Here is a 14,048-nt window from a genome sequence, read left to right on the forward strand (position 1 = left end):
ACTAACATTCTAATGCAGCTGAAATTGTGAGAGAATCGTGAAATAGTGTGTGCACTAATAACTGAGTGCAAGTCAAGTCAGTAGTTTATGAAATGACCCTTTCTCAGTATAAAAATAAACGTGTAACTTCTTCACTTACATTGTTAAAAAACCCACAGCAGTTCTCCTTTCACATCTGTAGTCACTTGAATACAGCGGCAGATATGCAAGTTCCGCGTATTAGTCATATGGCAAAACACTCTCGTCTTTGCACGCTATCATTTGCCAAAATGTTGTTTCGATATCTCAAACCAATTACGAGATACGAGGGATTTATAAACGCTTCATTCTCTCTTTTCCTTCTCCTTCTTATTTTTTTTTTTTAATCACCCCACGAGTTCGTGACAGAAGCGCTTTATTTAGATTCCATTTTCTCGGGATTGGAAACAGACAGGGAAGTCGTTCCCAGTTTAAAGAATAATTCAATGTACTACCTACATTTAATACGAGGCAACATCTAACCTAACCCACACCAAACACAAATTCGTAGGGACATCTACTTTTCATTGCAACCTAAGAATTTCTTGCAGTAGTTGACCTGCTATCGAAATATCACAATAACTAGCATCATTAACGAAGTGATAGGCGGATAGGCGGATCATCACGAAGCTGACGAATTAAACTATAAGATGGGCGAGAATGAGAATTTATTACTAGGGTTTTTTTTAAATCGTTTGAGAAAGATCGCAGATCGGCCGGCTTGCTGTTCACTCAGTCAAGCGAGCCTGCCAGGTTCCGCGCCGAGTAGCTCTGGCATTGTTGTACTGTGGCGACCTGCTGACAAGCTAAGCACATGCTGGCAAATACGCTTCCCTCCACTCGCTCCGTAATGCACTGTCAAAATTCGCAACTTATTTTAAGCGCATTATAGCTACAAATGGTTATGAAGACACATATGGGGAGGCACATGCCACGGTTGCTGCCGCCTGGGAAATGGCCGGCTTGTACGTAGCCTACGCTTGGCTGCACTGGATGGGTCACCAACCGGACCTGCCGAGTGCTGTTGGTAGGACCGTTGCTATTCACAATATACATAAATGACCTTGTGGACGACGTCGGAAGTTCACTGAGGATTTTGCGGATGTTGCTGTGGTATATCGAGAGGTTGTAACAATGGAAAATTGTTGAAATACAGGAGGATCTGCAGCGGTAATACGCATGGTGCAGGGAATGGCAATTGAATCTCAGTGTAGACAAGTGTAATGTGCTGCGAATACATAGAAAGAAAGATCCCATATCATTTAGCTACAATATAGCAGGTCAGCAGCTGGAAGCAGTTAATTCCATAAATTATCTGGAAGTACGCATTAGGAGTGATTTAAAATGGAATGATCATATAAAGTTGATCATCGGTAAAGCAGGTGCCAGACTGAGATTCATTGGAAGAATCCTAAAGAAATGCAATCCGAAAACAAAGGAAGTAGGTTACAGTACGCTTGTTCGCCCACTGCTTGAATACTACTCAGCAGTGTGGGATCCGTACCAGATAGGGTTGATAGAAGAGATAGAGAAGATCCAACGGAGAGCAGCGCGCTTCGTTACAGGATCATTTAGTAATCGCGAAAGCGTTACGGAGATGATAGATAAACTCCAGTGGAAGACTCTGCAGGAGAGACGCTCAGTAGCTCGGTACGGGCTTTTGTTGAAGTTTCGAGAACATACCTTCACCGAGGAGTCAAGCAGTATGTTGCTCCCTCCTACGTATATCTCACGAAGAGACCATGAGGATAAAATCAGAGAAATTAGAGCCCACACAGAGGCATACCGACAATCCTTCTTGCTTTCCACGAACAATACGAGACTGGAATAGAAGGGAGAACCGATAGAGGTACTCAAGGTACCCTCCGCCACACACCGTCAGGTGGCTTGCGGAGTATGGATGTAGATGTAGATGTTGGTAAGGGGAGTCCACTCAGCCCTTGTGAGGCCAATTGAGGAGCTACTTGATTGAGAAGTAGCGACTCCAGCCACGAAAACCGACAACTGCCAGGCGAGTGGTATGCTGACCACATGCCCGACCACCGAGCGAGGTGGCGCAGTGGTTAGCACAGTGGACTCGCATTCGGGAGGACGACGGTTCAATCCCGCGTCCGGCCATTCTGATTTAGGTTTTCCTTGATTTCCCTAAATCGCTCCAGGCAAATGCCAGGATGATTCCTTTGAAAGGGCACGGCCGAATTCCTTCCCCGTCCTAATCCTATGAGACCGATGACCTCGCTGTTTGGTCTCTTCCCCCAAACAACCCAACCCACATGCTCACCGTATCCGCATTCGGTGACGCCTACGGGCTGAGGATGACACGGCGGTCGATCGATACCGTTGGGCCTTCAACGCATGCTCGGACGGTGTTTTATAGGTAGCCTCCAGCTTTGTTTTGGGTGCTCTTACGGCAAGTTGCGGCACAGGGCAACTGCCGCCTGGATATCGTAATTACTTCGCTGTGCATTGCCACTGCAGACGGCCGCCGTCAGGCAGCATTGCCGTGTCTCGGTGTTTTGTAATATGCTTATGTGAGGCAGTGGAGAACTTCAAACAATGCGGCGAAAGCTGGACGACAGGCAATTGTCGGGTAACTCACGGAACTACTATTTGAGTTCTTTTTTTTTTGTATAGTGCTTTTGTGGAAAGTTGGACGTTGAAATCAACACAGAGGAATTACTGCGACGCAGTAAAGGCGTGTGCCGTGGGGCAAGACTTGCAGACATACAAAAAGATAGCAACGTAACAACGAATGCTTAGAGAGAGGTATGAACAGCTCAAGTACGTACAGCTCTTAAACGAAGAATCTGAGTTCATAGGCACGGGAAAAAAGGACACATTGCTTAGTTGCATATTTATTAACATCGTCTACTGATTAGGCTCAGTCTACCAGATAAAGCTCTGTCGCCTTTTCATCATTCAGACTCAATAATATTCTTTTGAAAGCTTCTGTTTTCGTCAAATTGTGATAGGTATTGCTTTTCGCTACAAATAATCTCCGACACATTTAGTCTAGTGTTACATGAAAAATGGAAGAAGGTAGGGACAAATACTATTGTGTATAGAGTTACTGTGTAGATCTAGAATATCTGAAAAAGGAATTAGACGATAATCTATACATGCCATTTCAAGAAGCATTAAGTCTTGAACGAAGGAGTTCTGGGAGGATCAGTTTCAAGCGAGACTATTGAATTTGATACAAAATTTTAAAACGCTTGCCTGGTCAACTAGATACATTCGTTCACCGGAATGTGAACATTTTTACAACAGTTGCGAGAATTGCAACGTTTTCTGAAATTACGAGCGCCACAGCGTTTTCCCGTAAAGGATGTTCACTTGAGGTTATCAGTGCATCAGCGCATCCCCATATACGAGGGTTGGAACTTTAATAGTGGCAACTATTTATTTACATCTCGTACAAAGTGGTACGTTTTCAAAGTTTTACTGACCTTCAAAGTGGTCACCAGCATTATGTTTAACCCGTTGCCAGCGATGTGGAAGTCGTAGGATACTCTCAGCAGTGCCAGTTGTGTTGACAGTTCCAGCGGCGCGGTCTATTGCCCGGTGAAGTTGTAGCAGCTCTGAAGCGAATGCCGTGAAGTGTTTCCTTCAGTTTTGAAATCGAGTTGAACTCACGAGGGCTTAAATCAGGGGAACGCAGTAGTTAGTATAGCACTTAGCAGCCCAATCAGTCAAACAAATCAGTAACAGCTTGCACTGTACGTGCCTGAGCATTGTCCTGCAAAATGATGGTCAGGTCCTGCAGAAAGTGTCATCACTTCTGTCTCTATGTTGTTCATTTTTGGAACACAACCTACGACCAGCTCTCTGGCCTGGACCTATGCACTAATTCGGTTGCAAAGAGCGTCGTAAAGCCGTTGTTTACTTGCCAGAACCAAGCTAGCCTACAACTGTTGTAACTAGTCCTTCACATTCCAGATGCTGGCATTGGGACACAGTTGACGTCTGACGTAGACATTTACGTTTTTCTTCGCAAAAAGATCTGGGATCCTGCTGGTGAAAGAAGTATCTCAGCACAACTCAATTCATAGAGAAACGTTCCATGTGTAGATGACCACTATCCTGTTGGGAAATGGCACCATGGTACTATCGCATAAGAGGACAGAATGTCCGTAATGTACCGTTGTGCCCTTATAGTTCTCTCAGTTACTGCCGGTCGTGACCTCAAGTCATACCCAACGGCTCCCAACACCATGATTCCAGGAGTAACACTGCTGCACATCTCCAAAACACTGGAAGAATGAGGCGTCTCTCCAAGACGCTGCCATAGTCGCCGATGATGATCATCTGTGATAATGAAAACCAATGTTTTATCGCTGGACACAATGCGACGTCATGCGTGAGCAGTCCTCGCTTATCAGTGACGGCATCACTCCAACCACAGCCATTTGTATTATGGCGCTAATGGCAGACTCACATGGCATAAAAATTGCCTAGTCCCGCTGCTGCTATCTTCAGTCAGTGGTCCGGGATGACGCAGAATGTTGCAGGGAGTCCATTAATTGTTGTCGGACGACAGGTGTGGATGTGAATGAGTGTGATGCGCCTGGTGCAGAGTACGGCGATCGTCCCTTGTGGGTCCTCCGTGGTTGCTTGGAACCTTGGTTACAGGTATGCCTTCCCTAACATTTGCAAGCAGTATAACGTCGGGACACTATCACCCCTGGATGCCCCCCGAAACTGGATATTGAACTATTCGATCAAGAAGCGGAGACCCACAATGAGGTCCCTTTTAAAATGTTTCATTTGATGATAATGCAATCTCACACGAGCACACGGCATCTCCATGTCTTTCACAGGGACCATTCAACGTCTGATGCTGTTCATAAGCCTTATACATTGAGGTGATAAAAGTATACCTCTTAATATCGTGTCGGACCTATTTTTCCCCGGAGTAGTGCACCAGCTCGACGTCGCATGGACTCAACAAGTCACTGGAAGTCTCGTGCAGAAATAGTGAGCTATGCTTCCTCTATAGCCGTCCGTAATTGCGAAAGTCTTGCGGGTGCAGATTTTGTGCACGAACTGACCTCCCGATTACGTCCCATAAATGTTCGAAGGGATTGATGTAGGGCGATCTGGGTGGCCAAATCATTCGCTCGAACTGTTGGGATTCGAACAATAGTGTGCTGGTGACATGGCCATCGTCGTCCATAAAAATCGTTATTTGGGAACATGAAGTCCATGAATGGTTGCAAATGGTCTCCACGTAGCCGAACATAACAGGAGCCAGTGCATCCCTTGTAAACACAGCCCACACCATCATGGAGCTACCACCAGCTTGCACAGTGCCTTGTTGATAATTTGGGTCCATGGCTTCGTGCGGTCTGCGCCACGCTTGAACCCTGTCATCACCTCTTACCAACTGAAATCTGGACTCATCTGACCAAGCCACGATTTTCCGGTGGTCTACGGTCGAATCGATATAGTCACGAGCCCAGGAAACGCGCTGTAGGCCATGTCGTCCAGTTAGAGAAGGCACTCGCATCGGTCGTCTACTGCCATAGTCCATTAACGCCAAATTTCGCTGCACTGTCCTAAAGGATGCGATCATAGTACGTCCCACATTCATTTCTGCGGTTATTTCAAGCAGTGTTACTTGTGTGTTAGCACTGACATCTCTACGCAAGCGCCGCCGCCCTCGGTCGTTAAGTGAAGGACATCGGCCACTGCGTTGTCCGTGGTGAGAGGTATCGCCTGACGTTTGGTATTCTCGGCACACTATTGACACTGTGGACCTCGGAGTACTAAATTCCCTAACGATTTCCGAAATGTAATGTCCCATGCGTCTAGCTCCAACTATCACTCCGCGTTCAGAGTCTTTTAATCGCCGTAGTGTGGCCAGAATCACGTCGGCAACTTTCTCAAATGAATCACCTGAGCACAAATGACAGCAGCACCAGTGGACTGCCCTTTTATACCTTGTGTACGCGATACTGCAGCCATCTGTATATGTGCTTATTGCCATCCCATGACTTTTATGACCTAAATGTGTACTCCATCAGGCCTATTAACGACACTGAACACGAAAACAATGCACCATGGTGGCCGTTCTGCCTGTCACAGAGAATTGCAACTCTAATAATTTGCATACCCGCCAGTGGTCTGTAAGTGTACCAAGTTACGCTGACATCCTACCATATCATCTGGGTGCTTTGTAGATTTTGTGAGGCAGTGTTTTTCTTTCTGCGGCAGTTACAGGATTTCTGATTGTAGTTTTGACATTCCATGGTGGTTTAAAAACCTGTAATTTTTGGTTGAAAGTGATCATCCATTCAACGCTGTAACGCTTTCACTGATATTATTGCTTACCTAATTAAAATACAACAGGCACATTTTCAAGAAGTATACAAAAAGATAACTTCCAGCACCACAATTTCTGCCACATCATGTCACTAAGATATACACAAGAAAGTTATACGGTACACAGAGCAAACAAAATTCCGTTGAAAAAAATAGTCAGGGAGAAGGAATTAGGCATCATTAAGGGACTTCCAGTAGCTAATGACCTCCCCAACTCAATGATAGACAAAATGAAGAAATAAATAACAAAAAAATAAAGATCTTGGCTTTGTAGAAGAAATACCGTAACTAAATGTGTGGCCAGCATATTTTCTGTAAGTAACATTCTTTAGAAAATAGCAAATCTACTTAGGTCGCATAATGTGGAATTAGCTTTCTGCACAAGCAACAATCTTCAACAGTAACTAACACGCACTCTAAGCAATTATAGACATAATATTCAGACTCAGTAATATACAAAATTGCATGTAAAAACTTCTCAGGCTACTACAAAGGAGAGACTAGCAGATACTTTCACACTGGATACATTGAATACGTCGACTGTTACAGACATAACCAAATGACAAAATCGGTAACATATCAAAAACACTGGACACCTATTTAAAACCATAGAAGAAGATCTTACTATACTCCATCACTTCCCAAAATCACATACAATGGATTTAAAGGGGAGATGGAAATTTTTGTACACCACAAAACAGTGGGAAGCGTTCTCATTGACAAACTAGATAGTGAACAGTTAATTTTTTCAAACGTTACTCCTGTATATAATAATTGTAGGAGATTTCATAAATATGTCCACTTCCTCGTAGCCTCTACTCAATATTTGCAGCAAAATAGAATATAAAGTGTAATGGATAATATAAAAGTCAGTAACAGTCAGTAACGGTAAAACAAAATTTATAAGTGATAACTTTATGTAAATAATGGAATTCGCAGAAAATGTAACACCTCGAACTATATTTAAACTCTTCATGACACTTTCAGCCACATACCGCAGGTGCAACGAAGACCTTCCTGCGGCATTTTCTCTGGGACGTGTTTTATCATCCACTATACAGTCCGGAGTTGGATCCCTCTGATTCTAATTTCTTGGCTCACATGAACAGCCGCGCTGTTTGAGGCGCCATGTCACGGATTGCCGGACCCTCCAGCCGGAAGTTCGAGTCCTCTCTCGGGCGTAGGTGTGAGTGTTGTTCTTAGCATAAGTTAGTTTAAGTAGTGTGTAAGCCAGAGACCGACGACCTCAGCAGTCTAATCCCTTAGGAATTCACACTCATTTGAAGATTTTCACATGAACCGTTGGCAATGTGGACAACATTTTTGCACAGACAACGAGCTGCAGACCAGCCTAGGGAACAGGCAGCTGACTTCTGTGACGAGAGTATTGGAAAGTTAATACCATGCTGTCACCAAAGTCAAAGTCGGAGTGACGACTATGTGCGGTATCACGTATTGATACCACCCATGGGCATCACAGAGTTGGCAACGGAATTACAAATTTCCGCCGGATGCCGATAGCGGTTATACAGGATCTGGCGGACCCAGCGGTGTGCTCCAGCTGAACCACGCCTTCAGCGGTTCCATACCATGAGCGCCGCCTGCCGCCGCAATATAGATGGCCGGTGACAACCACATGCACACTCGCACTTGGAGCCTCTTCGCTACTTTATGCTACGCAGACGCCACCTAGCAGCGGCTCTGACACCATGAATAGTGCTTTAATATAGAGAGCTTCATCCTTGTAGACACTGAAAGCTGGACTCTATCTCTTACTGAATTTTTTGTAATGAGTTTTGCCACGCTTAGAGAAATAGAAGTTAAGTAAATCTTCTGTTTACTGTGTTGACTTGTCCGCTAAGCATTTCTGCTTCTGCCCAGCTTCCCTACAACAACAGTTGCCGCAACACCCAGTAGCCCACCTCCACTTAGCGTTGTGTGTAAAATCCTACACACTACTATGTAGAGACATAGTTGGAAGATGTAGCTAAATGTTGCAAATAAAACACAGTTTTGATTTTTTCTATTGTTTCCGTTTGACGACTGATCGGAGGTTCAAACAAAATAGCCCCTGCAGTAAAGAGACCGCAACGACACTTGCCATGTCATTTTATGCGCACTCTTCAAAATTCAAGTGCGGCAACCTGTTGGTGCTGCATAAATATTTTTCTTACTGCTTGCCTTTTTATAACTTAAATAGCTTAGTGTTCTCTGTTTAGGTCGTGTAGACAATATTGTCTGCACAGATTTTTGTTTTGTTTTTCTTTAGTCGAATTTTTATGTTGTTTACAAATTGCAGACTTTCTAAATTTTTCATGCTAAATACCGAAAGCCGAATGTCAAGTTTCGAACAGTCCCTTCTTACGATGCTTACAGTATAAGATACATAGCCTTTCCAAATTTCAAGTTTCTATCCTTAGCAGTTCGGGCTGGGCGATGATGGTTCAGTGAATCAGTCCTCTTCAGTCCCTTAGAGGCTGAATTAAAAAAAAAGAAAGGAAGGGAGAGAAGCCAAATACTGGTTGTCATAGACATAGCTCTAACAATGTTTTCACAAAGAAAAATTTTCATAAAAAATTTAATACCCCTCCCCTTACTTCACCCCTAAGGGGTTGAGTATCCAAAACAGTGTAATATGTATTTTTTATTTCTATCAGAAAATCCAAATTTTCATAGATTTATCTTCAAAAATGTTTGCTTCATGAAATAATTCCATAAAAATTTTCATCCCCTATTTCACCCCATAGGGGCTGAATTTCCTAAAACTGAGAAACACGTATTTTTTTTATTTCTAAGTGAGACGTCAAATACCAATTTTCATAGATCTAGCTTTAATAGTACTTTAATAGTTCTTTGATAACGATTTATTTTCAGAAAAATTTCATCCACTATTTTACCCCACAGGCGTCAAATTTAAAAACATGCTGAGCCTCGTATTTATCTATTTCCGGTCGAGAGCCCAAGTATAGATTCTTGTAGGTATACCTTCAAAATTGTCTTAATGGTGGCATGTCTTCAGAAAACTTTCATCACCTATTTCACCCCATTAGGGGTGGAATTTCGAAAAATTTCTTCTTAAACGACGGCTGCAGTATAAGATCGAGAGCTCTCCAAATTTCAAACTTCTGTGCTTAGTGGTTTGGGCTGGGCGATGATGAGTCAGTGGCTGAGTCAGTCAATCCGGAGAGTGCTTTTTATGTACAGAGATTAGAATGTGTCTTTACATGGCGTAAAGTTATTAGGCACTATTTGTGACATCTCCGTGATGCGTTTGTTTCCAGCAAATCAGCCAGTGATTTACTAGCAGAGAGAAATGATGCGTGTAACCATCTCAGATGAATGAGAACCGGCAGTAAGCGTCGACAAATAGATAGTGTTTTTACATCTCTTGTGTTCAGTCGTTTTTAACTAATCTTTTTTCCTTCTCCTGAACTTTCTGAAAAAATTGATTGTGTGGAATATGCAGTGCTTTTTCTTAATATTATATATAAGGTGTCTGTTTTTCCGGACATGTCCGAAAGATTAGACGCCACTTTGTTCCTGCAGCTACTATGAATCAAAACACAAAGGAATTAATGACATTAGCCGCCAGTGGACAATGATTTAAATCAATGAGAAAAGTTGGAAATTTTTGCCAGACCTCGTTGAATACGCGGGTCTTCTGTTTACTACGTAGCTGCGTTGGCCACTACACCATCCGGACACTGTAATCATTGTAAAAGCACGGACTACCCTAGCACGCCTCCCGGCAGACCCAAATTGTCATCTTGCCCACACGCTACTGATGTAGTACCGTTTGCCCTTTACTCTCATTACTCGCAACATCTCGATGATGCCTGTAACAGTTAGGTGCCCAGTTGATCATCCCCACAGAGTAATGGGCACGAGGCAATACATCAGCAGTTTGTGGTGGTGGTGGCTAGTGTTTAACGTCTCGTCGACAACGAGGTCATTAGAGACGGAGCGCAAGCTCGAGTTAGGGAAGGATTGGGAAGGAAATCGGCCGTGCCCTTTCAAAGGAACCATCCCGGCATTTGCCTGAAACGATTTAGGGAAATCACGGAAAACCTAAATCTGGATGGCCGGAGACGGGATTGAACCGTCGTCCTCCCGAATAGCAGTTTGTGGATAAGTTGATATGAGGCGTGCTGGGGTAATCCATGCAGTTGCGATGACCACTGTTTCCGGATGGTGCAGTGGTCAGCGCATATGTCTAGTAAGGAGGAGACCTTTCTTCGAATCCGGTCCAGCACAAATGTTCAACTTTCCCCGTTGATTTAAATCAATGCCCATTGGCAGCTAATGTCATTAATGCTGATTTTTGCTTAATTTGGACCGTTATGAGATTAGAGGAAAGTTCAACGATGATTCACTTCACAGCTGGAAAGTAGGAAACAGAAGGTTGGTCTCCAGTGACAACAAACAGGGAGGAGATCTGAATGTGATTGGTGTCATGTAAAGTGGATGGTGTCACATGATGGAGTTGTTATAATTTTTATTATTTTTCATAGATGTAAAACTCTGTTTCACAGTTACTAAATTCTTGCACTTTTGACGAGAGAGTCATCTGATGTTTGAACAATTGACAGAGGTGATTTGGACGACGGCGTGCCTGTGTGCCCAGGCCTGTGGAAGACGCGCTACACGATGGCGCTACTGTGCCTCCTGGGGTTGACCTCCAGCTTGACAACGCGCGTCAACCTGTCGGTGGCCATCGTGGACATGGTCAACGAGACGGCCGTGCGGGAGCGGGACTCCAACGGCAGCGCCCTCTTCTTCTTCGATCCTGACGCCTGTCCGGGGGAGCTGGCGGTCAGGGGTCAGGGTGGTCGCAAAGTGAGTGAGTCTCTCCTATGGTGAAAATTATGTCTTGTTTTACCCTCAGAGGCTGCGAATGTAAGTAGCCTCATGAAGTGACTTTAGAAGTTTTCCAAATAATGGTTGTAGGAGCCTTGGTACTGGCACACAAGTATTTAACAAGCTACCGTCGTCTACTACTTTACTTGCTTTATTTGATAAGATCTCAGCAACTTCGTTATTATCCCTTACTTAATCAATTAAATCAGTCATCATGTTCTGTCGATCCTATCTGGAAGAACCTTCAGGGATGTGGAACGAGTCGAGGTATACTCCATCAGTCCAATAAGTTTCGAGACTGGATTAATAAAAAACCAGAGAAAAGATAAGATGGTAGCTTCAAACGCTTGAGGTGTTTTACGAGGCCTCTTCAGAAAGTAGGGTCGATAGGTCGCGAAATGGGAACCACAGTGAAAATCCAAAATGTTTTATTTGCAACAATTTACTACATCTTCCAGCTACTTCTCGATATAGTCGCCGCTCCGACTTAGACATTTGTCGTAGCGTTGTACCAACTTTCCAGTACCATCGTCATAGAAGGCAGCCGCCTGTGCTTTCCGCCAATTCTCTAATTTCATCTACAAATTCCTCGCCTGTGCCAAAACGTTGTCTTCATAGCCATCGGTTCATATGAGCAGAGATGAACGTCAGAGAGAACCAAATCCGGCTGTATGGTGGGTGATCAAAATCTTCGCATCGAAAACGCTGCAGGGGCATCCTCATTGCCCCTGTAGTGTGCAGCCAAGAACTGTTGTGAAGGAAGAAATGAATAATACTTACGTTATGTGGGCTGCATGAACGAAATCAGGTGAAATCTCACGGCAGGAACCCATACCTGACCGGAGACACTATTGTTCTAGGTATCCTTACGTGCTCACTGTGCGCTGAGAAATGAAAGAGCGACGTGACGCGACCGATGGGCATACTAGACACAATGCGTAACACATCTGTGCATCTTCAGATTTACATTGTCTTTTCCACTTCACGATTTACAGGACCTTACTTTCCGAATAACCCTGATATGTAGTTTCTCCCCACTTGAGTACAACGCACAGAACGTTCATACTGCTAGAAATCATGCTTTGGGATGTTGTTCAACACGCAGGTTGACTTGAATGTTTGTTGTATCACCGAAGTGTTGACCCTTCATGTGGATTTCTGTGCTTTGTTGTTTTATTGGAGGTTCATATTGCTAACAAAAAAGGATCGTCACCAGTGCTGCTTTTTTCTAGAGAAGAACTGTCCGCGTTTTGCATTTCCAACATGTCACGGAAGGCGTCACTATTTATGCTCGGAGTCAAGGTGTCTGGGACAAAGTTTGCACACACTTTTCTCCTCCTCAAAAGATTCTGAAAATTGTCTTGAACAGTTGATGCTCCATTGCGTTTTGTAACACAACAACACTGATCACACTTTGCTGGTGCTGATGCTGAGTAAATGTTTAAGTAGACTCAACAGCTAAAGTCATCAATCTCCTATCCATCCCAAAGGACAGAACCAGTGTGTCAAATCTGTCTACGTTAGGAGTAAAGTCTGTGCACAACTGTGAGAGCCGGCCGCGGTGGCCGAGCGGTTCTAGGCGTTTTAGCCCGGAACCGCGCGACTGCTACGGTCGCAGGTTCGAACCCTGCCTCGGGCATAGATGTGTGTGATGTCCTTAGGTTAGTTAGGTTTACGAAGTTCTAAGTTCTAGGGGACTGATGACCTCAGATGTTAAGTCCCATAGTGCTCATAGCCATTTGAACCATTTGAATTTGAACAACTTTGAGAAAATGCTTTGAATATTTGTGAAGCATGTATCTGAGGCAGAAAATATGAATCGCCGCAGTATTCAGCTAGTGGGATGTGGGAAAGCACCTAAAAGGCGCATGCAGTCTAACTGGGACACCGATACCTTGTTAATCGAGGTATTCGATCTGTGGCCTGCATACTCTTGTGCCGAAATCGGTCGCTTGAAGATGTGCGCCTACCCGGATGCATCTGTGGTGGAATATCCACTATTTATACTATCTGCTGACAATTAACTGTGCGAATGCACAAGATCGCACACTTTTACTTGGCTCCTGAGCGGAGGATGCTGGGAACGACAACTTGCAATCGGCTAGTAGCTCATTGGCTGCTGAGACAAGCTCCACCTCCTTCTCTCAGAGGAGCCAGCATACTGTTTGTAAAAGGAATGAACGTGCAACAGGTTAGTGTGTTGCAGAAGTGACACACACGTTGATCGGTTGGCAGAGATCGTAAACATTCCGGAATGGCACGAAATCAGCAGACTTCTTCCGATCACAGAGCGGCCAACTAAAAGTACGCTGTTTACAATTGTTGGTTCAAGCTGGCACTGTGCATACTACGCTGAGGTCGCTCATAAGCCAGGAAGAAAAACAGTCTCTGAACTTCTTGGATGGAGAATGAGCACTAATTAAAGCCATCAGAAAGTATTAACAATCTGCCTGATAATATTTGTGTCCTTGCCAGGCAAATATAAGCTAGTAAATTTAGAGAGGTGTTACTTTTCAATAATGCTGCTTTTTCTAAGTCGACAAATCCTATTACGCTGATGTGTCTCGGCATTCTGGCAATGTCAGAACTACCTCTTTGGTGCCTTTGCCTTTCCTGAAATCAAACTGATTGTTATCTTTTCCATCCTTGTTCCTGTCATTGTTGTCAGCAATTTGGACGAGTGAGCTGCTAAGTTAATTGCATGATAATCCTCGCATGCTTTTGGGATTGAGTGGAAGGTATTCTTCACAAGTCTGAGAGTATGTCGCTAGCCTCATATATTCTACACAATACCAAAACTTTAATGTTAAATATCTATGAATGCATCAAAGGATAATCAGATACAGATA

The 14,048-nt window shown here is 44.0% G+C and overlaps 1 protein-coding gene across 1 annotated transcript in view; it reads left to right on the plus strand.

Annotated features, from left to right (window-relative positions):
* Window positions 1-14,048, plus strand: part of LOC126474671 (sialin-like) — an 84,032-nt gene that overhangs the window by 10,045 nt on the left and 59,939 nt on the right. The window contains exon 2 of the mRNA XM_050102150.1: window positions 10,932-11,178. Within this exon, the coding sequence (XP_049958107.1) occupies window positions 10,932-11,178 (247 nt within the window). The remainder of the gene's footprint in view (window positions 1-10,931; window positions 11,179-14,048) is intronic.

Source organism: Schistocerca serialis, chromosome 4 (assembly GCF_023864345.2).
Source record: "Schistocerca serialis cubense isolate TAMUIC-IGC-003099 chromosome 4, iqSchSeri2.2, whole genome shotgun sequence".
Classification (NCBI taxonomy): Eukaryota; Metazoa; Arthropoda; class Insecta; order Orthoptera; family Acrididae; genus Schistocerca; species Schistocerca serialis.